The sequence below is a fragment of the Lactuca virosa genome, chromosome 7 (genome assembly GCF_052849685.1).
Source record: "Lactuca virosa cultivar CGN04683 chromosome 7, Lactuca_virosa_CGN04683_v6, whole genome shotgun sequence".
NCBI lineage: Eukaryota > Viridiplantae > Streptophyta > Magnoliopsida > Asterales > Asteraceae > Lactuca > Lactuca virosa.
Window position 1 is genome coordinate 127,566,521 of NC_136432.1, and position 26,396 is coordinate 127,592,916.

A 26,396-nucleotide genomic window follows, 5' to 3' on the forward strand; every position below is an offset into this window, starting at 1 on the left:
TGGCACCCTCTTGATCATCTTCACTTATTTAAAAGAATAGTGTAATGGATATATTTTTACGCAATTTCAGTTTTCACCATTAGATTTTTTTCATTTTTTTTGAAAACTCATCAAAAATTTCATCTATTTTTATAACTCATAAGAAACCACATCAATTTGTTGCTTTCTTCCTACTGCCACCATTGCCGGAGGAATGCTACAGTTGCCGCCTAAGGTATATTCGGCCACCGTCGCCAGAAGGGACTATTGTTAGTTATAGGTTGGACCCCGGTTGATATTTATCCTGGATCCGCCACTGGTTCGGGTTGGGTTGGCGGGTTGGATCGATTTTTGGCGGCTTTATTCAAAATACATGTCAAGTGAATTAGCTTTCGGGGCACGTGCCCCCATATCTTAAAAGCAGTGCGTCCGCCCGTTGCTTACTTCTCCTCTCCTTCTCCTTCTCCTATCTGGCTATCTCCAGCTTCGAATTAACGCCTCCACTGATTCTACTACTTCGAAATTTGTACTTTTAGTTTTCTCCTTCACCTTCTCCGATTTCAAGCATTTTTATTTTTGTTTTTGCGTATCTGATACTTTTATCAGTATATTGAGATTGAGATTTATCTGATACTTTCAGTATATTGAGATTGTTACAGAAATGTTTGGATAGTTTCAGAAATGTATGGATTAGTTCAGAAATGCTCCAGAATTTTTAGAAAATTGGGGTTTTAATCTGTTGCAGTTTATGAGTTTTAAGCACGTAAATTTTTAAAAAATTTAGAGATTTTACTGTGTTCGGGTTTAAATCTTAGTAGCTTACTGTTTAATTTGTTTCAGAATTTTTAGATTGTTTCAGAAATGTTTGGCTTTTAATAACGTATATAGTTGTAGAAATAACCCTTCTGTTCACCCCATATTTATACTAGAAAATGTTGAGAAATAATGTTTATCATTCTTACATCATTCTTTTGAAGCTTTTGAAGTATTCATGGAAATCGGATCTTGCATTAAAGTTCAAAATGGCAGCTGTCCAACATTATACTTAACTCGTGCAAGTTACCTCCATGAACAATCTTATTCAACCCAAAACCGTATTTCAACTCCTTCATCTTATGTGACACTTCCTCGCAAAAATTGCACTTGCAAAGCAACTTTAAAGGAGGCCAATAGCAAGATTGAAGCTGTAGAAAAGGTAAAACCTTTTCCTAATTCCTATTACTTTATCTATTTACTATAATTTCTACATATGCTTCTTGTCTACATTTCCTGAAAAGTTACATATAATTTCAGGTAAAAGTGAAGCCTTCTGAATTTTCTTCTGAGCTTGAGCTCTCGAGTTTAACTGCTAAGTCTCTTAGATGGGCGTTATAGGAATAAAGTCGAAGATCTCGCCCACTATTTGAGTGAATATGGTCTTATCTACTATCGCACCCTGGTTGAGGTATCATTGTGAATAAACAAAATCCAATTCACTCAAAGTAATATAAAAATTTGTTTTGATGTTTTACTTTTTTTATACCTTAGGTAAAGTGGCTACTAAAGCTCTCACAGATTCCTCAAGTATCTGAGGTTCCAAGCTTTAGCAATGAATCCCAAAAGAAATTACAAGAACTAATTGATGGATTTAGCAATGGTGATGCAAGGCAAGTGAAGAATATCGAGAGAATAACTAATCATGATGTGAAAGCAGTCGAGTATTTTCTTAAAACAAAGTGTCAAGAAGATCCACAGATAGCTAAGGTCAGTGTCAATGTCAATGTCATATCTTTTAGGTTTAATGCAAGAAATATAACATTTTACTCTAAAAAACGTACAGGTGCTTGAATTTTTTCATTTTGGATGTACATCAGAAGACATAAACAATCTAGCTCATGGTCTAATGCTTAAAGAATCATTAAACTTGGTTATTCTTCCAGGGATGGCAAAAGCCAATGCTCACATTCCTATGCTTTCTCGAACTCATGGACAGGTAAAAAAAATCTTTTTTTTTTTTTTTTTTAATTATAACATCTATAAATTTAAAAGGGTAATTAATAATTTGTTTTATATGTTGTTCTATAGCCAGCTTCACCTACAACTTTGGGAAAGGAAATGGTGATATTTGCTGAAAGATTAAGCAGAGAAAGACACGATATTTCAAAAAGTAGAAATTTTGGAGAAATTTGCAAGAGCAGTTGTGAACTACAATGCACATGTTGTGGCATATAATGATGTAACACAAGTATGCTTTATTTTTATTCCTTAATCTGTATTATGTATACTGTAGTTGCTTACATTGTTTCTAAAACAACCCTATTTGTGACGCAGATTGAATCTCATGATTACATGGCAAAACTTTTCCATTCATTTATTCGATTTAATAACATCTTGCTTGATTTTGATAAAGACATATGGGGATATATCTCTGTTGGATACTTCAAACAGGTAAACTTTCCAGAATCTTTGTGAATTGTGATAAAGTGATAATCAATTGGGTCTTTTGACATTTTAAAACTATTGTGTAGGTGACTAAAGCTGGTGGAATCGACTATGCCTTACAAAGTCAACCCAATACATTGACTTTGAAAACAGTGAAGGAAATCTTGGAATTGCTAATGCAATTTTAGACCATTTAAGCATGAAGTTACCTATCTCCCGTTGGCAGGTATATAAATTTATGAGCAAATTGCAAAATTGGTCCCTGTGGTATTCCAAAGATTGCAGTTTGAGTCCTTTTTTTTTCTTTCGCATGGTCAGTCCAAAGTTGAAATTTCCATGCAGATTTGGTCTCTCGAGTTAACTGCCGTCTAAAAAGAAGACTCAAACTGCACTTTTTGGGATACCACAGGGTCTAATTTTGCAATTTAATGAAAAATGGACTCAAACTGCACTTTTTGGGATATCACAGGGACCATTTTTGCAATTTACTCCAAATTTATCATGTAAACATATTTTTTACCCTTGACCCCCCATTTTCGTTAAAATTACAGCGTGACTTGACTGATTCTACTGTTTTGAGAAACATTGGTGTGGGATTACAAGAGTGCACTTGCTGGAATCAGGAAGCTTCAGGTAATAAAATGAACAATTTATTTATTTATTTATTTTTTTAATTGGGTTAAGATTTTAATATTTTATTTGTATTTGAACATCTTTATGTTTGTGTGTTGTAGGTGAATGAAGCTGCCTTAAACAAGGATCTGGACAACTCATGGGAGGTTCTTGCTGAACCGATACAGACAGTATGTATCTGTATCTGGCTTTCAAATTTTATATTTTAATCGAAAATAGTTTTTATTTATTTATTTATTTTTGTGTTTGTGTGTAGGTGATGAGAAGATATGGTGTTGAGGAGCCTTATGAGAAACTGAAGGAGCTTATGAGAGGAAGAGTGGTTAATGAAGAGAGGATTACTGAATTCATTAAAGGGTTGGAAATACCGGTTGAAGCAAAAACAGAGCTTTTAAAGTTGACACCACATAATTATGTTGGGGTTGCAGCTCAATTGGTGGAGGAAGCGTGTTTTAGGGCTAATAATAATGGGATGTGGTGAATAGGTTGATTTTGAGGTGATTTTATTGGATTTGTGGTCAATGTGGTGATCCAACTGAGGTGTATGTTTAGAGAATGTTTTTGTTGCAAATGAGTTTGTGGTCAATGTGGTGATCCAAACCCGGGGTTTAATCAGTACTGTTTGACCTGTTAGCCAAGTGAAAATCGAGGGGAATAAGTTTAAAACCAACACGAGTTCCTTCACTTTGTTGCCATTTCCGTTATTTAATCGAGGGGAATAAGTTTAAAACCAACACGAGTTTCACATATATTGACAAACCCGTTATTTAATCAGTACTATTCAACGGAATTGTTTCACTACATCTTAATCCTCAACAATGGTATTTTCAGACGAATTCCTTCACTTTGTTGCCATTTCCGTCGCCACCAAAGCAATAACCCATATTTTGTGTTCATCGATTTCCTGCAATATCATGTAACTGACGGGATCTTTCATGCAGTTGGGAGATGTCAAAGAAATTGGGGCTAATATGAAAAGTGTAATCTTTTTCAATTTAATATTCATTTATTAAATAAAGCGGTATACATGTCTTTGTATTTATTATTATTATTATTATTATTATTTTAATTATCAAATCCTTCGTTCTTGCAAGATGTTGATGGAACCAAGTTTAGTTTACACTTGAACTTGCTCCATGATTTGTTTTGATTCCTGGAACAACCCAATGCTTCTTTGAAGCCTCACTCTCTCTTTGCCCGTGGATGATAGTTCCTCGGACATTTTTTCTATGCCTCCGCCATGCATCATCATCTCATTCACTATCTCCATCTCCATTTCCTTGTTCACCACTTTTTGAATCATAAACCGAAGCCGAAGCGCAGTACGATCCACCATTCGTTTCAGAACAATTTTCCAATAAGCCGTCATTCTCATTTTTAAATCAAATGCTTGATCCCTTGTATTTTCCGGAATACTAAATAGATGCTTAACGTTAACAGTGCCATCATGACCTTCCATACTTAGCTCTTCCAAATGATTGCACATTGCCTTCATAAACTTGTCGCGGTTGCTAATTAACATGTTCCAAGAAGCAACAAAATCAGGGTCACATGTATAGTATGTGGTCTTCTCCATCTCTATCATTTCAACAACTTTCTCCATAAACTCAAACTTCATTTTCTCGATCACATTATGAGTTGCTTTCCTCATGGAGGAAAGTAATTGTGGATAATCCCCATAGTGATCAATTAAAATTCTAGCACAAACAATTTCAAGATAACTCCACACTTGTTTCACGAAAAGAATGGCAAAAGTAGAGACATTATTCATTTTCCTCCTAATCCAAAATGAGTGAGGAAGGAAATGAGGCAACCAGATTCCATTAGTTTCCTCTAAAACCTGCATCTCCTCAACTAGGAAACTTTCAGAGAATTGGACACTCGAATGGAGGTTTTTTGAAAACTCATCTAGCATGTCAATTAACCGAGCATTGCAATGCATTTTCTTAAAATCCACGTACTCATTGTATTCTCCTTTTATGAACATCATTTGAAGAGTTTCCGTGAAGGACCTAATGATATGCATAAATGCAACCAGTCCATCAGCTTTACTCATAAAATTGTTGGGTAATTGGTTGAGCTCCAAATCCAAAATATTGATCCCCTCATTGATCTTATCCACAATGTCCGGAAAACATTTCAATATGATTACTAACTGAATTTGAACAAGCCTACTGGCCAAGGCAGGAATACCCACCATGGACTTTTCAATCTTGGACAACAAGGGGTGAGCTTCAAATAGTGTGGCTTCTCGGATTTGAGCTTCCTCGTGAGTTTCATCGTCAATTCTGTTTCTAACAAAGTTATACCCACCACGAACCTTGAGTTTAGTAAGAGCCTGAAAGACATCATCATCATCATCGAGGAGTTGGTCACATTTGGTAATTACGGCCAGCATCCTCTCTTCAGTATTGTCCACACTTCTTGACATGCTATATAACCATTTAGATGAGAGTTTATCATCCACAGAAGAAACACTTAAAATGATACTCTCCTTTGGCTTTATATACTCCATAGTGATATCTGCAGCAATAAAAACCGAATGTGCACAAACGTAAACATCAAATTAAGGTTATATTTGACTTTTTCAAGCCGTGATATAAACTTTCTATACGTTCATCAACTATCAAGATATGGAACAGGTTACTTTTGTAAGAATATTATTTACGATTAATTACTAATGAAAGTATGAAAAAGATGTCCACGTTACATAATTTTTATAGGCATGCAACTATTTAACCGTTAGTGTTTTCTAAAATTTTAATGCCATGTAAGCATGTAAGCGGCTGATGTACAAACTGCATATCACCAAAACTACCACCTCTTGGTCTTCGTCTCTAAATAAAAACGTCCTGCTGTTGTGATTTATCCTAAACCTGTATGTATATACCGTCTTCTTCCCTAGCTCCATATTTGTCCTTTGTGATCGTCTTCTACATCCTTGTCTCAAGTCGAAATGGAAGCTGCCACGCCATGTCCTTAATTGTCATCGTCTTCAACTTCTTCAAGAATTTCAATTTGAAAGATTACCCCATCCACCGATCCTAATTCCGTGTTCACTATTCTTTGTTTTTGAAATATATATTGCTTCAACAACATACATGTTTCCTGATAGAAATAGGAATTGCTGATTTTCGATTGAAATTAAAAATGTGGTGCGTAGGGAGATCAGAGAAGCCTGAAAAAATGGAATGGTTCCGGTGTACTGCAATGACGATCCTACATCTATGAATAACTATGCTTACCGGCTTGGACTCAATGTGTATTACTTCAATTTACAAGGTGTAAACTTATTTTATTGTTGTTCTCGATAATTTGTTTTTCCAATAGTTATGTTGAAAATAAGTTAGACGTTAGGATATTCTGTAACATCGTGATTATTGGAAACGTTGTGTCGGTTGGAAAGTGAGTTATGGTAGCTACTTAACCACCAAACATATGAACGGTTTTTCCGTTTGGTTCCCGTACATATAAGGGTATAATATGATTATACTGTATGCAATTAAAGGAAGGATGTTTGAGATGGTATGGACATTTCTTAAGGAGGATACCATCAACGCCATTAAGGAGGGTAGAATCAATTGTGATTGAGGGTGACAGGATGAGAGGACGCCCAAGATGGAAGTGGGAGGATAATGTGAGACTTGACATGGAGGAGTTTTCTCTTACCGAGGACATGACCTTAGATAAAGTGGTTTGTAGGCGAAAAATTAGGTTTGATGGATAGTCTCGCTTCTTTGTTTCTTAATCTTTACTTTTGATAACAGTTTCATGCTCTTATGTTACCTTTCTAGTTATTCATGATCTTATGGATACCCGAATGGTAGTTAGTTTTCACTAACTAACCAAGTGGGTAACACACTTCTTTTCTAGATATATATGTCATCTAGATGTATGTTTATTATTATATTGGGTTAATTTCGTGATAAATACAATATTATGATTTATTGGATTAGAACCTGTAAGGTTGGGATTGGTTGAGAGTTGTGGTGAATTGATATGCATGAACATTATAGTAGGTTATTGTTATGTGAAATTATAACGACGTGGGAATTTGAGAATCGATTTACTCTATGCAGGAGTAATAATAAAAAAGTTGTAGTTAACTGTGATACAATTTCGTGGATATAAAGCTTATCAAAAACGGATTTCATATGAGAAAGTTATGGCCATTCGAAGTTGGAATAGAAACTATGTTGCCATTCGAGAAAATTTGGCAAAAACCGAAAAGCGCGGTGTGCCTTTTTAAAAGATGTGGTGTGTCTGGTGCTGAGTAATGAAAGCACGTGTAGATCGAAGATTACACGTGGCAGTTAGGAAGGTGACAAATAGCTCAAGTCGCAGCACCACCTTATGGAAAGAACAACGCAGATCCCGATTTCTCAACCTATAAATAACGATAATTTGTCATTCATTGGACGTTTTTCTGAAGAATGCTCCAAGCAGTCACATGTCAACGTGTAGCCTTCAAAAGGTCGTTTTAACTTCAGTATGCAAGAGTTGAGATTTGAGTCGATGAGCGACGATTATGGCTTAGATACAGATGTCTAACAAGGGTACGATTGTCGTTTGGGCTAAGGTATCCTCTCGATTGTTAATGCGTAATTTCTTTTATGTAAATATTGAGTCATGAAGGGTTGATAAACCCAATATAGTATTTGAAACTCTTAACCCAATGTTGTTATGAGCTGACGGATAAAGAAATAGATAAAGAGTTTATGTGGTGGAACTCTCGATTGGATAATGAGGATTGTAAACCCTAGTTCACTAATTTGCCCGACACCGATTGTAAGATTGGACTATTGGCTTATGGAGTTAAGCCATTTGGTAATGGTTTTTAGGAGCTTAGTGATTTGGTAACAAATGGTTACCAAGCTGTATTAGAGATCAGGAAAAGGTCATTGTAATTGATATGATAAATAAGCTCCTAAGTGTATTAAGACAAGTTCTGAGGAACTTGGTATTTGTCCAGATAGGTTGGACCAGCGTTTGAACTAAGAGATAGAGTGAGGCTAGAAGCCAAATTGAAAGTTAGTCTTCACTAACTAGCGAGGTGAGTACATGTGGATTTTTCCTTTGAGGTACATGGCATATTAGTATAGTTTTTCTGTGAAAATATTTCTTGCTTCAAAAAGTAATAAATCCAAGATAGAAAGTAAACAAACTCTTTTTCTAAAGAGTTAGTTAAAGATTTTGAAAGGAAAATGTTTTCGAACAAATGAGCTCTTTTATGATCTATGGTTAGCTAGCTACGATTTGTTACATAAATTGTTGAAAAGGATTAAAGAACTACATTTTACAATTAGAGCATGTTCGACTATTTTACTATGCAATGTTATTAATGAAAGTGCATGACCATAACATCAATCATTTGTGTGTGATTGAGTAAGTAAAAGAAAGTAGTGATCATGCATCATGTGAGTGATTTGTATAGTCATGAGAAAGTGACGGCTAGTCCAAGGGGTCAGCGTGAGGACCAAAGTTGCCTAGTGGTTCACGTGGGAATCAATTACGGGGCCTTACATGGGTGATTTGATCCTCGATAAAGGCTAGAATTCTGAGTCACATATGTGACTAGCTCGTTCAACGTGTATTCAAGGGGCCTTAATTATTCAGTATATTCTGATGATGCTCAGCGTATCTGAGCCTAGGGGTGGCAAATCGGGCCATCGTGTTGTGTTTCTGTTTGACACGACACGACACGATAAGGTTTCATGTAAAACGAACACGACACGATGTCGTATTTTTTTAATTAACACGAAAACGAACCGATTAAAAAACAAAAAACACGACACGACACGACAAAGATGTCATAAAATAGCAACTGATTTATTTAATTAATATTTAATCATACAAAACACGAAAAACATGACATATAAATGCTAAATCGTGTTGAATCTTGAACACAAACACGAAACGACACGGCATTGTGTTTTTTACACTTGACACGAACATGACACGAACACGAATTCGAATTTCAGTTTCGTCGCAATTTCGTTTCGTGTAGTGCATTTTTGTTGTGTCGTGTCATCAATTGTCACCCCTATGTAAGCCTAATCTAGGGTGTTTATGTGCTGCTTTATGTGACCAGCCCAATTAGGGGTGTGAATGTTCTTGTCACTTATGTGACTAGCCTAATTTGGGGGTGGTCCTTATGGGTATTAGACTTGACAGATATCTGAGGCTCGGGAAGGCCCGAGAAGATTTGTAATGAGTGAGGAAATACATATCATGGGTTGCCTTTTGTTTATAAATGCATGTGAAATTATAATTTTATCAAATGATTTTGTGTCTAAACCCATGTAGCTCACAAGAAAGTTTTTGTCTTACGTATTTTTGCTTGAAACGTCATGTATTCTAGGTATTAAGATACAACCTAGAGAGCCGAGTAAAATAGCAGAGAGACAATGGATAGAAACTGGGCATAACTTTACTATGGTTTATTGTATCAGTTGTAATACCCAAAGGAATCTTTTTACTAATATATTTATAAATGAAATGAGAAAATTTTCGGGACCATATTTTATAAATGGGTTCCGTTGACAGAAAATGTTTTATAAGCCATAGTATTTTAATATAAAAGATCAGGTGTTACAAGTTTGTACCAGAGCCATATTTTAAGCGAATTAAGTTTGGTAAGTCCATACCTAGGCTTAAACCATGAGGTGCAAGAAGGAACCAGAGTGGTTTAGGGCCATTACTAGTGATATTAGTAGGTCCAATGAGTTATATCAAGGTTGCTCTTGTGTAAGAACGAAATGTCATTTTGCAAAATGAAATATGAGTTGGCTCTCCTCGTAAAGATATTGTGATTGAAAAAGAGGATTGATGTTATTCTTATTTTGATAGAATGATACATCAAAAGTGATGTGTGTCCTAGTGTGTGGATAATAAAGGATTGGATAGACATTTCTATCTCATTGTTAAGTGTTGGTAACTAGAAAGTTGCTAAGAGGACAGTGGGAGGCAAATTGATCTTGAAGAGCTTCAAGAGTAAAGCGATGAAGGAACCTCTAACACTAGCACTCAACTTGAGGAGGAGACTCCTGTTGAACCAGTTGACGAGTCCTTACCTCTGAGACGTTCCAGTAGAGTTAGTGTTCCACCTGTATTATATGGTTTCCATATAACTGCTGAGGGTGATACGTTTATTAGTGATAGTACACTGAGAAATATGGATGAACCTAACAACTACAAGGAAGCCATGGCGGGCCCAGAGTCTACGAAGTGGAAAGAGGCAATGGACAACGAGATTTCGTCCATGTATGACAATCAAGTTTGGAACTTGGTTAACAATGTACCGGGTCGTAAGACGGTCGAGTGCAAGTGGATCTTCAAGAAGAAGACCGAAATGGATGGGAAAGTGCACACGTTCAAGGCACGACTGGTTGCGAAGGGTTTCACTCAAACTCTAGGAGTTGACTATGATGAGACCTTCTCACCAGTGGCCAAAATCAAGTCTATTTGGGTCATGCTAGCCATAGCTACGTTTCATGATTATTAAATATGGCAGATGGACATCAAAACTGCTTTCCTTAATGGGAAGTTGGCTGAAGATGTTTACATGAGTCAGCCAGAGGTTTTTGTAGATGCGAAGTACCCGAATAGAGTGTGAAAGCTTGAGAAATCCATCTATGGATTGAAACAAGCATCTCGCAGATGGAATCTTTGTTTCGATGAGAAGGTCAAAGGGTTTGGTTTTTCGATCAGCGAGGATGAGTCTTGCGTATATGTCAAAACTAGTGGGAGTATAGTTAGCTTCCTAGTATTGTATGTGGATGACATACTGCTCATAGGAAACGACATTCCAACCTTGCTGGAGGTTAAGTCCTGGCTTGGGAAGTGTTTTGCTATGAAGGATCTAGGAGAGGCGGCCTATATTCTGGGGATAAGGATCTTGAGAAATCAGAGTAAGAGACTAATAGGACTTAGTCAAATTACTTACTTGGATAAGGTGTTGACACGTTTCAACATGGAGAAATCCAAGAAAGGGGAATTGCCTATCCAGAGCAATGCCAAAATGAGTAAGGATCAGTGTCCGAGAACTGAAGAAAAGATAGCGGATATGAGTCAAGTGCCATATGCTTCCGCCGTTTGCTCGATCATGTATGCTATGACATGTACTCGCCCTGATGTGGCTTTTTCTTTGAGCATGGTTAGTCGATATCAAGGGAACCCTGGTAGAGCTCACTAGACAGTAGTTAAGAACATTCTTAAGTATCTGCGAAGGACGAAGGACTAGGTCCTCGTACTTGGTGGAAGTGAAGACTTGAGAGTGAAAGGGTATAGTGACGCCAACTTTCAGACCGACAGAGATAACTTCCGCTCTCAGTCGGGTTGGGTATTTACCCTGAATGGAGGAGCAGTGACTTGGGAAAGTTCCAAGCAGGAGACCGTAGATGATTTAACGTGCGAATCAGAGTACATAGCAGCAAGTGAGGTGTCGAAGGAGGCGATATGGTTGAAGAACTTCATTGGAGACCTTGGAGTTGTACCAGCCATAAAGGAGCCTATGAAGATTTTCTGCTATAAAGAGGGAGCGGTTGCCTTGTCCAAGGAACCAAGAGATCATGGTAGATCCAGACACATCGACATAAAACACCACTTCATCAGACATCGGGTAGAAGAAGGACTCCTCGTAGTCAAGAGGGTATCGTCATAAGAGAACCCATCAGATCCCCTTATGAAGGGACTGAGTAGGGTTAAGCATCTGCAACATGCTAGGAACATTGGTCTGAAGGACGATATTAGTTTTAGTGATTAGATAGACAGTTAGAAACTTGTGACATTATAAATGTAATTTACATTTGATGATTAAGTAATGGATGATTTATTTATGAGTAAAGTTTACTATCTTCTGTCAATTGTTTATTTTGGGTTTCATTTTGCATGTTTTACTTCCTGAATAATAGGATTATTCGGATTATCCACAGCCAGACATAGCAAAGGTTGCTGCAACGTTCATGAGTACTCCTGAAATAAGAATTTGAGTATTAGAATAAACTCACGCTCATATGAATCACTTAATGGAATTTATCACGAGTGATTGTGAGACGATAATATCGTATATTCTTTAAACCGAGATATATTAGTTGTTGTTTACGAGTTGGTTGTACATTGATAGTGTGTAAACACATCAGTAACTTGATGTTATAAAATGCATTGTTGTGTACGATTTTATGAGTAAATAGTGCAAGCATATAAGTCAAAGTTTATCTGTTCCTTTTATCCTAAGAGGTTAAAAGCGATATCTTGGGCCCCTCGATGATTTTGTGTTGACTTATGTGCTGGGCCCGGTTAGGACTGAATTGATGTGTTCAATTAAGTTCTATGTCAAACAAATCAGAAATCGGGAAACAAACTGTTGGACATTGAGTATGACTCTATTCCATGTCTTTGTCCACCGGATATCTTGAGAACGGAGGATTATATGATCCCTTATCTAAAGAACGCGTCATTGACTAAGTCATAGTTCGACAGCGGCTTTTGAGAGTTACGATTGCTAATCGGATTTTGAATTCGTACTTTCAGATATAGTTATTAGACTTATCCAAGTGGGAGACTGTTGGATTAGCTGTCTAAGCCCATAACTATAATTGTTTTGTACTTGACCCAATAGTAGTATGGTCCTTTTGGGTTGCCTTCACCATAGCAATTTGATAGGATGAATTATGGAGAAAGAGGTAGTTTTATGATTTATTAATATATTATAAGAATAATATATTAATTGAGAAATCATATTATATAATTAGTATTGATCAGAAATTAATTTGGAAATAATTTAGTGATCAAAAGAGACTGATTGAAATAACGGGGACTGATTATGTAAATCAGTAATAGTTGTAGTTTGGGCTGATGGACCCTATTGATATGGGTTGGACGAAAATCTATGGGAAGCCCATAGAGTTTTCGTCCAAGGCCTATCATGTGGGGGGTCTGTGGATTGCTTAAGGCCTAAGCAAGGAAATTAGGGTTTCCAGAGATAACCCTAAGCAACCTCAACTATGAAAGGAACCCCAAGGCACCTAAAATCAAAAACTATGCTTCCATAAAGAACCCTAGCCGATTTTAGAGCCTCCCTCCTCTCTCTCTCTCTCTCTCTCATTCATCCATTGTTACTTGGTGTTTGTGACTCCATTAGAGGTGCAACAATTAAGGCACTAAGCTCTTGAAGGTCAAGATCAACAAGATACAAGAAAAGGTAATCTTCTAACTATGTTTAGTTATCAATTTCGAAAATTGTATGCTAGATTAGGGTTTGCTTTGGATAATTAATTTGCATGTATAACTTGAGAAAAACTTAGATCCAAAGCATTAGGGTTGCATGTGCATCATATGAATGTTGTAGTTCTCAAAACCCATCATTTATATCATGGGGCATACCAAGACGAATCTTTGAGGGAGGACCGAAGCAATGCGAGGGATTTTCGTTTCGACAATATATTATGGTAATATGGATAGAGAAATTCAAGGGAGGTTACAGATGGTTTGCTTCAAAGCTTTGATTTCTTCATTGTTGATATAAGAAATTATCATTGGCATCATACCCTATTGATTGGGCCATAAGTCATATAAGTAAAACTTCTCTATGTCCATCGCATCATGTTGCTTGGATCAGTAGAGGCAGGCAATCTGTCGACATTGGGATACTCAAAGAAGATTAAGGCGAAAACGAACACAATAAAAATTATCAATCCAATTTCACTTTGGATTTTGAAATGAGGAAAATGAAGACAAGATCAAGTATCAAAGAAGTGGATGGAAGATGTAATTTTCTGGTGCAAGGGGTGGAGTCCATATAAATCGCTACAAAGCATACCTTAATTTAGAGAGGGAAGGAGATGAGGTTGTGTTTTCCTAGTTAGAGACGAAGAAGGGAGGTGAAGTATTTTTATAATATGAAGTAAGTTACTTATTAACTATTTACTTGGTATTAAAATTAAAACCTAACTTCACTTCATACGTTTAACGGTTTCTGTCTCAGGTTAATCCATTGTGTGGTCTGGTGCTAGTTTATAACGTAGTTGTGTGTTGCGTACATAATATTTAACATTGCCACATAAATCTATTCTATACTATAAAAGAGATCATTCAAACTCATGTGGTTAGAGATAAATTGTTATTTCAAACAATATGGATTTGAAACCTATGCTTTTTCACATTCCCTAAATTAATGAAAAATACTAGAATAGTTATAAATTTCTAATAACTTTTTGTATTCCTACTTATGTATATATTTTATTACTTTAAAAAGGATCAATCATTATATACTTATAAAGGAAACATTTTTCTTTTCACCACATTCATTTGAAACTCTCATGTATTTTTCCTTTCACCACATTCATTTGAAACTACCAAGACTATTCAACTTATATAATTTAATTTATGATTAATTGAAATGTTGTGATTTGTAACTTCCAAAACTCTTAAAATCATGCTATGTAATTGATGGGTTAAATAAAATATTTAGCCTATATAAGAACATTGTAGCTTGCATATTGCGTGTATGTCAAAACAAAATGATAGATTAAATTGTTAGAGTTTTGAAGAGTTATGCGAATGGTTCCATGGATGTAAGAGAGCAATTGCAACTTTTCCAAATGTAAATGCAAGTAAATGAAAATTTGGTGCATGTAAAGTTTTATATATTAAACAAGCTTCAAATTTGGGTATGTGTGTAAAGGTATACTTGAGAGATTTTTTTAATTTTATGTGTTATGGATCTTTTTATAATCACAAGATGATGAAGTGAGACTGATAATTACTTCTCATGAGATTTTGGTAAATCAACATTTAAGCTATTTATCAGCTAGAGTAATTAACTTTGTTAATATGTATATATCTTTATGTTGCCTTTCTATTTTATGTTAAGACAATCCATTTTTCTATCCAAGAGAACATTATTCAACATGTATTTTATGCTATTAGTTATATTATATATATATATATATATATATATATATATTATATTAGTTTCTATCGTTTATTTTGTTATAAATAACATCAATGAAACTTTTGATAATTGATTTTGTTAAAAAGAGTTTACAATTATTATTCCAAATTGTTGGTGATAATGACGAATTAGAACGAATAATTTTAAATATGATATGTCTTTATTGTTAAAAATCAATGATTATTTGTGTTATAAAAATAAATTCATTATGTTATCGCAAAATTTATATGTGTGTATTTATTTTTTAAATGTTTTTATAGTAATAAAAGTAAGTACTCTATTATATCTTATTACATTAGTCAATTTCTATTTTCCTATTCATTTTTCACCATAAAGTTAAAGTAAAAATAAAGAAAATATTAATACATTTATAAGAAAATATAAGCCATAAAAATATAGTTTACGTGTAACACTCTCTACTCCCTAACTCATTCTTAACATGTTTTTTTTAAGATTGGTCTTAGTACTTAACAATTATTATAGCTTTAAAATTCAAATCACTATGTTACTTGGACCCTTCATTCACTTCCAATATTGCATAGCTTTAACCACAAAAGTAAAAGTATAGTACTTAAATACGATAACTTTTTAAAAATATAATAATGAAATTTTTTCAAACAAATATTTTTTAATTAAGTAAAAATAAGAATAGTTTAAAATAAAGTAAAACTACAAAATAGATTATATTATATTAAAAAATTATTGTTATTTGAAATAATAATAATAATAATAATAATAATAATAATAATAATAATAATACTTAAATAAATTATTTCGAAATCATTTAAAATTACCTATAATTATTATTAAATTAAAAATTTTATTTACTTCAATTCAAACACAACTTATTATATCTATCTTATCGTATACTTAAAATAATTATAAAATTAGTTACCACTTAGTGTATTTTAATGATAAATTCCAATAATATTGTTATTATGACATATAATTTTCAATATTTATATTACATTATTGCATACAACTCAAGTGTTTGAAACTCCTATGCAACTCAAGAGTTTTCTATTTTACATGTAGTTTTGATTCCAAATTTAATGTATTTTGTCATGCCTTTTTATCTTCTACTACATTCAAGAGTTTTTTTTAAGTTATGATTATTAATGTTCAATGCTTTTTTATTTTCCACTTAATTATACATACTATAACTATATTTGTACTATGATCAAAATATATATGAAAAGAGTTGAAAAAATGAGGTTTGTCGCATCAATGGTTATTTCAATTTGGGTTTTTTTTATAACAATCTTTCTATATATCAAATGTATGTTGATTTCTAAATATTCCTTTATAATGACTTATAAGTGTTTAATAAATTTTGTTTGATGTAAATGTTAATGTAGTAATGTTTTTTTGTTGTTAAAAGTTGTATAATTTTTCCATATTATTTCTTATTTGTTTTATATACAAATCAACATATGTTTTATATATAATTGCACAAATTAAAACTGTCTATAAAATCATCAGAAGTTATAGTATTTATTTTTTCACACTACTTTGTTATTGATATATAGAAAGTAACATATGTTTGATATGCAATTTACACAACACAAAACAGTCTATAAAATCATCAATTAATAGTAGAAATAATCAATAATATAAACTTACTACAATTAATAAAACTAATAGGTTAACTGTATGTTTTATTATGCTACTGACATTGGTTTTTGCATGTATAAATACTAAATCACAATTTGTAAAATTTTATTATTTTAATTAAATAATTATATTCGCGCGCAATGCACGAGGATTCGCCTAGTCATTTTAGTAAACACACTCACACACAAATCACAGTACCATAAAGGAGGCCATTCAAACTCATGTGGTTAGAGATAAATTGTTATCTCAAACCATATGAATTTGAAACCTATGCCTTTTAACAATCCTAATTTATTGACAACTACTACAGTAGTTATAAATTTCTAATAATTTTTTATATTCATACTTGTGTATATATTTTATTAATATAAAAAGGATAAATCATTTTAGTAAACACACCCACACACAAATCACATAAACCAATTTAGAGATAATAGGAAGATAAAAAGTAATAGATCAACAAGTTTGAAGGTTTTTGAAGTGTTGATTTCTAAAAGTGTTAAATGGTGAAGTATATCGGGTAGTGCTCAAAGCAGATATCATAATCAAGGTTTTGAAATACTAAGAGCTATATGATGTTATTTTCTCACTTTTTAATTTATTTTGATATATTGTTCCTTCTACTTTCTTTACATTTCAAGAAAAAATTTATTGTTGTATATTTAGAGACAAAAGAAAAATATGACCACATTTTAGTTTAACTGTTACAATTTCTTAAAGATGTATGCTTTTAGTTTACAATTTCTTATATAATTGTTTGATTGAGTTTCGTCGTTGATTATGCAACTAATATAATTACAAAAGTAGAATTATATTATTAAAGAATATATTACTAGAATTTATATATATATATATATATATATATATATATATATATATATATATATATATATATATATATATATATATATACATATATATATATATGTTCTATGGAAAACAAGAAACCCTAAAAATCATAAAAATGCATAAAAAAAATACTTAGAGATCACAATTTTTTTTTTTTCATTTTATATTATGAAAAAGTGAATATACCCTTAAAGGTATATAAGGTTAGGTACTCAAACGAACCATAATACGTCGTCTTGTATCATATATACATTATAATATTTTTAAACTTCAATCCCTAACTTGATTTACTTTCAAGATTTTCGAAATTACACTATTATCTTCCTCTTACATTACATCTTTCTGCCGAACACCTACCCAACAATATATATTATTATTGAAAATGAAAATTGTGTAAGAGGAAGATAATGGTGAAATTTATAAAAATCTTGGAAGTAAATCAAGCCAGGAGTTGAATTTTTAGAACTTTGGACGATTACAATGCATATATGATACAAAATGACGTACTATGATGAGTTTGGGTACTTAAGCTTATATTCCTTTAAGAGTATATTCACTTTGCACATATATATATATATATATATATATATATATATATATATATATATATATATATATATATATATATATATATATATATATATATGGAGAGAGAGAAAGAGAGAAAGATATGTAGGTTATTTTGAAAATACCCGGAAGGTTGAAAATACGAGAATGGATCAGAGCCATCCAAATATTAAGATCAACAACTAAAAAAATAGTTCCACTTATACCTCCAAACCACCATCAATCCCCGTCTTCAATCCTATATCTTCATTTGTTCATACTGCCAATAGCAACCACAATCACCACATCTCTGATTACCTTATACCTACCATTACCGATCCATATCTCACCCACTATATCTTTTCACCATCTTTGAAGAATCCCACGATAACCACGCCTTCCCCTGCCATCATTTGATCACCACATTCGTCACCCACCTTCATCCCCACATCACAGCCTTTTGATTCTTAACTGATGCGTAAAAGAAGGAAGAAAAGAGCGATAATTGTTTGTTTCAAAAACTAGTTACACACAATAGGTAGTGAGTTTCTTTTGATGAGGATGAGAAGACAAAACATTCAAAAGGTGGCGTTTCTTTAACTTTTTTCAAATTATTTATTAATATTTATATTTATTAAATAAGGAAGAAATGAGTTGTATTTTTTTTTGTTTCTAAAACCATTCACATACTACAAATTTTTTTTATCTTTTTTAAACAACGAAATTTTATTAAACCTCTAGCAAGCAGCAAAAGGCCAGGAAAAAAACTGGAAAAAAAAACATTACATTTAGCTTTAAGAGACAGCAAATGGAAAAATACACTATGAAACCGAATTTTGGGAGATCATTTTCCCTCTATTTTTCACCCAAAGAAATGTAGTCTCTTTTATATCTACAATCACCCGAACCTTAGAGGATGGAACTTTGTTGAAAATCATGTCATTTCTAGCTCTCCAAATTGACCATGGAGCAGACATGATCACCACATTACAACTTAAATAGAGTTTTTATTTCCACGATGTTTTTATTCATTTTTTATTACAACTAAAATACATTTTTTATTTCCAAATTGTTGTTTATTTATTTATAATTACAAATTGTTCATTGTAACAAAGAAGAAAGCAGGGTAAGGCAACGACACTCAACACCAACGATCAACAATGAATTTTCATGGGTTTGACGGTCATCGGGATCACTAAGGCAATGCTTATAGGGGTGATGGGTTAACAAAAACTACATGACATTTTGCTTTAATCATCAATGATTAAAACCAAAATATATTTATTTTATCTATGTATTATCTAATATTCATTGAAGATTATAGTTATTTTTTTTATCAATAGATTGTCCTTTATTCTTTATAAGTATACATGTGTTGTACAATAAATTGTGTTTTATTCATTAATGATTAATGATTATAATTGTGTGATTATTGTTATAATGTTATTTATTCATTTTATATTTACAAATATATTCATGATTATTAGTGTATTTGGATTGTTCATCTCTAAAAATATAGTAAAAAACCTAATTCATTTTTTTTATAAAACTACATTGTGATTTATTCATTTTAGAATGAAATCATATGAATTCATTTATGAATGAAATCAAATGGAAATCATGGAATAAAAATTGATTTTGTTGATATATGAAAAAAAAAATCAAATGACTTAGTTTAACATGATTTGAATTTTAATTGATAGAAAAAATAGTAAATTCCTGTATTTTAGAAGGAAATTCATTTGATTTAATTGTTTTATATTAACAAAAAAAACATAAATATTTTTGGAAAAAAGTTAGAACTAGATGATTGCAAAATTTTAAGAAACTATCATTTAATTAAGTTGACTATTTCACTAATATAATTGTACAATTTCTATACTACCACTTAGAAAATGATTGGTCCATAATCACTCTCGCGTTCTCAACCATTTTACATTCTCAATATAACCTCTCCAAATATATATATATATATATATATATATATATATATATATATATATATGTATATATATATATATATATATATATATATATATATATATATATATATATATATATATATAGGTTCCGTTAGGATTCTAAAAAATAGAGATCTTGAAATTCAACATCAGCCACCTATTTCTCATTTGCCGCTCTAGCGCTCTGGTGTACTCAAATACACTACATTCACATACATTCACATATCTTGTTTTTAAGTTTTTAATTATCAAATAAACTTAAATCGCAATGCTTTTGTATCTCAACTTTTCGCATATTGAGTTGACAACTTATGTTAAAACTTTCCCAAAGAAATGGCATTACCAAAATTACAAAATAAAGTTAACCAAATTTAATTATTTAAATGTCATAGGACTTAAGTCGTAAACAATATTTTTCAAAATACGAATATTATTATTTATTATTTTCTTCAGAAAACGAATGTTGTTATTTAGTATTTTCCCCCTAAATAAACATAAGTACATAATCAACCGAGCAGGGTTATGTTTAAGGGTTTTTGTTATTCCGTTCGGCTATGTTTACACTCATATTAATAACTTGCCGGATATTTTAACATTAGATAATTGAAAAGAAATTTCATATGTATTTTTACAAATTGCGATATGTTTTAACGTTCAATTACAAAATAATTTCCATACATATTTGCACAAATATAAATCTCAATATTGACACCATAAGAAAATAAAACTTAAATCAAGCAAATCATCATTCTCATGATTCTTATTGTCGTGTTTGTATTTTTACAATTAGGTGGCTTCTGTTGATATTGAAGTTGATTCTTTGAAAAATCTTGTATCTAATCCTCAATAACACAAAAGAAGTGTCAGCTTCCACGATTGTGTGAGGAGTCTACTGATGATATTCCTACTTGACTTTAAAGTAACTAATCATTAGATTTCACTTTTTGTCTTTAACTTAATTTCATTTCATTGTATTTTACTCGATTGCTATGGTTTTTATTTTATGGTCTTTCTTATGATTTTTTTCATTCATATGCTATTTATTTGGGTAGATTTTTCATTCTGCAATGCATGGTAACAAATGATATAATTATGATATAGAACAACATAAAAGCTTTATTATTATTATTATTATACCGGTCAACCGTCCACCAGACGGGTATGACACTAGTTACTATTGTGATCGAACATTATCAAATAGTTTAACTTCGACTTTAAAATTATACAAGCCTTTGACATAAAATCCAACCCGCTGATATGACCCACATAAAGCCCAACCAAGACGTACCAGTAGCAACTAACCCAACAATGTAGCACTTCTCATATCTCGACCAAGTTGGTCATTGGTTATCGTCTAACGAAAGACCTCATAACATGTGACAACCGAGACAAAAGCGTCACCAACCGTCATGACAAATCATCGAAAACCAATAACTGTAATAGGTTAACAATGTGATAGTTGATATATAAATAAATATATTTACCAAACACAGTTATCACGACAATTAGGCTAAAAAATAAGTGCGCGAAAAAATGTGTCATCTTATGAGCGGGTTAACATATTCGGTCCTTATGATTCCAAAAATTTAAACTTCGTAAAATCCAACATATCATGCATGAGATATAGTTTTTGCTATATATATAAACATCAACCACGCATAAAAAGTTAAAACGTCAAAAATCACGAAGAGAATGGTCGATTTTAAGCAAAAGCAACAAACAGAGGAATCATAGTACTTCTCAAAGTAGGAATTTTAAGACTAAGAACGACAAGAACGGAACCCGTATGAGAGAATTATGATTTTTTTTTCAAAATCATTACGGGTATAAATTTTAGGCCAAAAACTAAAGTTACAAAATCTGCTAAAACAAACAAAAGGAAAGTGGTAGTGCACATTAATACCTACGCAGAGATATAATAAATTTCGGAAAAGGAACGCGAACGCAGAAGTTATGGAATTTAGAAAAATCAAAGTTTATTACGCACGCGCCACCGTGCGCCACACATGGCGCGCGTTCTGACACACAATTCGTGCAGAGATTGGATGAAGTGGCCAACAGAAAAAAAAGTGACACATGTCCAGATCTGAAAAGTGCCACGATGCAAGCACGCGAAGCGCGCCCTAAGACGCCGCACACACCACTAAATTTTTGACTATAAGTAGAGGTCTCAGCCACCTCATTTCTCACACTAAACCCTCTGACCCCTCTATCTCTCTCTCTCTCTAAATGGAATCTGCCTTTCCTTTGAGCTATCTCCAAGCTTCTGAAGTTCCGACACAACGCACTGAATGCACAAAACACGCTTCAAGGGTGAGTTCACGACCCCACATTTACGATTTTAAATGTTTTACTCATTGTTTTATAAGTATTATAAATTTTATAATATTAGTGATATAATTAGAGGTGTAAACGAGCCGAGCCGAGCCCGAGCCTAACCAAGCTCGACTCGTGAACTATTTAGTGAGCTCGCGAGCCTAAACGAGCTTAAACGACCATATATATATATATATATATATATATATATATATATATATATATATATATATATATATATATATATATATATATAGAGAGAGAGAGAGAGAGAGAGAGAGAGAGTGAGGCTCGTTTAGGCTCATTTAGGCTCGCAAGCCCATTAACTGAAGCTCGGCTCGAGCTCGTTTAATAAACGAGCCTCATATTTAGGCTCGAGCTCGGCTCGGGCTCATTTAATTCGATCCCGAGTCGAGCTTTTAACGAGTCGATCCCGAGTAGCTCGCGAGTAGCTCGGCTCACTTACACCCTAGATATAATTATGTCTAGAACGTTAGGATAATATTATGTGAGGTAGATACCCTTCCCAAACTTTAGATAATATTATGCGTAGATGTTTCTAGGAAACTGTTGCATTTAAGTGCCTACCATCCCTATATGGATTGCCAAATGGAGGTCGTTAATCGTTGCTTAGAATCTTATTTACATGCATTCTTCTAAGAGGAACCACATACATGACAACGACACCTCTACCTTGCAGAGTGTTGGTATGACACAAGCTTCCATTCCTCCATTAAGATGACCCATTTAAAGCAATGTACGGAAGAGACGCTACAACTATATGTGTATATACACTAGGAAGCAACTCCACTCCATCATACGACACTTCCTTAGTAGAGCACCAGAACCTCATTAATCTCTTGAACGCATCTCTTCAGAGGGCACGAGAGAAGATGACCCACCAAACAAATAAGAAACGATATCACAAAGAATTCCAAGTAGGTGATTTTGTCTGTCTCAGGCTACAAAACTACCTCGCCACACATCTGTTGAAAATCATGACAATCACAAACTCTCCAAACGATTCTTCAGGCCATATAAATATAAAATGTGACAACCGTCACGTTCTGGTCAAGTCAAAGTCAAAGAAAGTCAACAAGTCAAACCGACCAACTCAATTACCCCTTGTATATTAGGATTTACAATATGTTTTCTATTGTACAACGCACCACCTTAATACAAAGTATCGCTTAGAGGTTTCATGTGTTATGGAAACCTAAGCCCTAATCAGAATAAGTGATGTAACGATTCGATAAAACACAACTACATACCTTACTGGAGCGTATAACACTCATAACAAGGCTTAACGGGGTTTTCAAACCATACATTTCCAAGCTAAACACTCACAAAGGTCACAAACATGGTCTCTCTCAATCTCTCTCAGTTTATCTCAATCTCTCCCAAATCTCTCTCAAAATCTCTTTCAACTTTTTATAATCACCCGGGGCATCCCGACCCTTAACTTAGTCAAAAATCACTTGAAACGAGAAGTTTATTTGAAAATCAGCCATATAGAACCGAAACTAGCTTTAAGGACCGAAGCCCTAATAGAACTGAACCTCCCTTAAAGAACCGAAGCCTCCTAGACCCGAAACCTCCTAAGTATAGTTTATGGATTTTTACAATACAATTCTACCATAGAAAAGGGTTTTACTCTCAATACAAACGGGTTTTCATTTACCACATGATAGACTATAATAGGTATCGTTTATGGATTTCACATTACAAACATACTACACGAAAGGGGATTTCAATTCTACCACAGAAAAGGTTTTACACGCATACTACACGTAAACTCGTTATCGTAATTTGTGAGACTAGTCTTCATTGTACTCTTAGAGTACGGGTTAAAATTTCCTGAACAGTTATAACCAGAGTCTCTTGTAGGGAGAGCGTGATAATTGTGTATAGATCTATATTGGGATTGACAACCCACACCCATGTTGCTTGCAAAAGCCCGATCGGCCGATCGGGGGTGACAAATGTCATTTCGATTCTGACGCCTGAAGAACGTCGCAACAGGCATCTCTGTTATAGTATACTTATAGCGACTCACATAGGGAGATAACGACACATATAGTTTATGAGAATTTCTACGTTAAAAAGGGGTTTTGCCTATTTTGAAATTGCTTACAAACATATTACAAGTACAAAACACACATACATTCAGTCTTGGAATTTAAGACTACATAACATTTTTATAAGGAAAATATTGGATTTTTCTTGAGTATACGTTACATTTACAAACAAAGGTTTTCAAACTTTACATCCAAAAGCTTATGAACTCACCAACTTAATTGTTGACACTTTTTTTGAAACTACTTGTATTCTCAGGAAATCAGTAAAACAGGTAAACCGCAACTTTTGAGGATGGGACGCTAAGGCGTCAAACAATTCATTTTGTCATCATAGTGTAATTGATTTTGAAACATGTAAACTTATACTATGGTGTAACTTGTTTAATTATATTATGATGGTTGTATTTGCTTTGGTCACTATTATACTCGTTGTTATGATACTATACAGGAAGTACGCCACCCCCGGACGTTTCCTCCATCCTTGGTTTGGGGGTGTGACAGATTGGTATCAGAGCACTGTTTATAGTGAACTAAATATATCGAACCACATAAGATATACAACTATAAATACTTTGGGACTAAAAGTCTCTGATTAAACATTTTCAAATAACTATACTTTTAGAAATAAATAGTTTCTTGTTAAAAGTATGAGTACATGCACACATGCGAGTATAGTGTCATATCTAGGTCGATACAAAAAGTAAAATGAGGAGTTTGACACTACGGGTAGACCTTGCGATATGTAACCAGACTTGGGATGAATATAGTCTGATCAACTATATTTATCCGAGGTGTGACTAATGTATGCTGGGGAATGGTCGTAGTGAGCAACAAGCCTAAAAACTTACCATACAAGAAAATCGTTAAGAACAAAACATAACATTTAAAATACTATAGGAGTATTTTGTGGTACTATAAATTATGTGAAAACTAAACAGATTCTTGCTAGTAGGTCTATAATCACTAAGTGGATACGCTGAAGTATTATATAACTTAGATATCATAGACTTAGAATCTGTGATCGTTACTTTACTACCTGTTCCTTGTTTGGTTGTGGTCTTAGAGTATGATCACTTATTCGAAGGTCTATCATATCTTTTGTTAAGTATATAACTGGTATGCACTATGTCATTATAGAAGTGACTAATGAGAATCAAAACCCTATAATTATTTCTAGGAATACGAGTATATAATATGTCTCTTACCCCTTCTATTCTCGCACGAACATCATGGCAAGATTCTACTTACCAGGCAACCCCTACTTTCCGAGCCCGAGAAAGGGTGGATAGTTAGGAGAAGAACCAGAAGAGGATCCCAAAGAGGTGTTCGAGGAAAGAGCCCGAAGAAGACGAGGGGGAAGAGTCGGAAGTGGAGCCAGAGGTCATCAACTATCCGTGCATAGGCAGGGTTCTCGCGAACCGTCTCGACTACATCGGACATGTGCCCCGTTGGGCAACATTGATCGAGGGGTGGAGTCGCCATCAGCGACAACGATCACCATTTGGAGACCAACGAGGTTGAAATGACCTCAACCATGGGGGACCGGCTGACGGAGCCCTCCCGGTGATGACCCAACAGATCCGAACATCGGGGACCAAAACAGGGAGACTGCGAATCGAGTTCGGGAACTGCGTGCTGCTACAGACGCTACCATTTCATGTAACCAAGACTTAGGAAGAGACTTCTATTTAGGGACCAACTTCTTAAGGACCTTGTCTCCGCTCGGGCGGAGGCAAAAGAGTATCAGAATAGACACTCGACACTCGAAGAGAGAGTGTTTGCAGCCGAGCGTAGGTTAGCAGAACTACAGGGCGCATCGACTTCGCCTCAAGCACCACCGGGAATGGATCGTCGTGAGTAGAGTTCATGCTACTCACAAGACCTTGTAGATTAGGTTCATGAGTATGCGTTGGTGCTACTCTTTTCTATGTATAGACTCGACCCTACGATTTAGTGTTCACATTGGTCGAGGGATTTATTTGTTGTCCGAACTTTTCCTTGCAATGATGTGGTGTAGACCTGCATCAAGGTCAAAATTTTCTCTAA

The 26,396-nt window shown here is 33.8% G+C and overlaps 1 protein-coding gene and 1 pseudogene across 1 annotated transcript in view; one reads left to right on the forward strand and one right to left on the reverse strand.

Moving 5' to 3' along the window:
• The first annotated feature begins 468 nt into the window (after window positions 1-468).
• Window positions 469-3,931, forward strand: LOC145124746 (uncharacterized; annotated as a pseudogene).
• Window positions 3,932-4,150: 219 nt separating this feature from the next.
• The window catches only part of LOC145127125 (dynamin-related protein 4C-like), a 28,038-nt gene continuing 5,792 nt past the window's right edge, over window positions 4,151-26,396 (reverse strand). Inside the window, exon 2 of the mRNA XM_079062378.1 lies at window positions 4,151-5,556. Within this exon, the coding sequence (XP_078918504.1) occupies window positions 4,151-5,556 (1,406 nt within the window). The remainder of the gene's footprint in view (window positions 5,557-26,396) is intronic.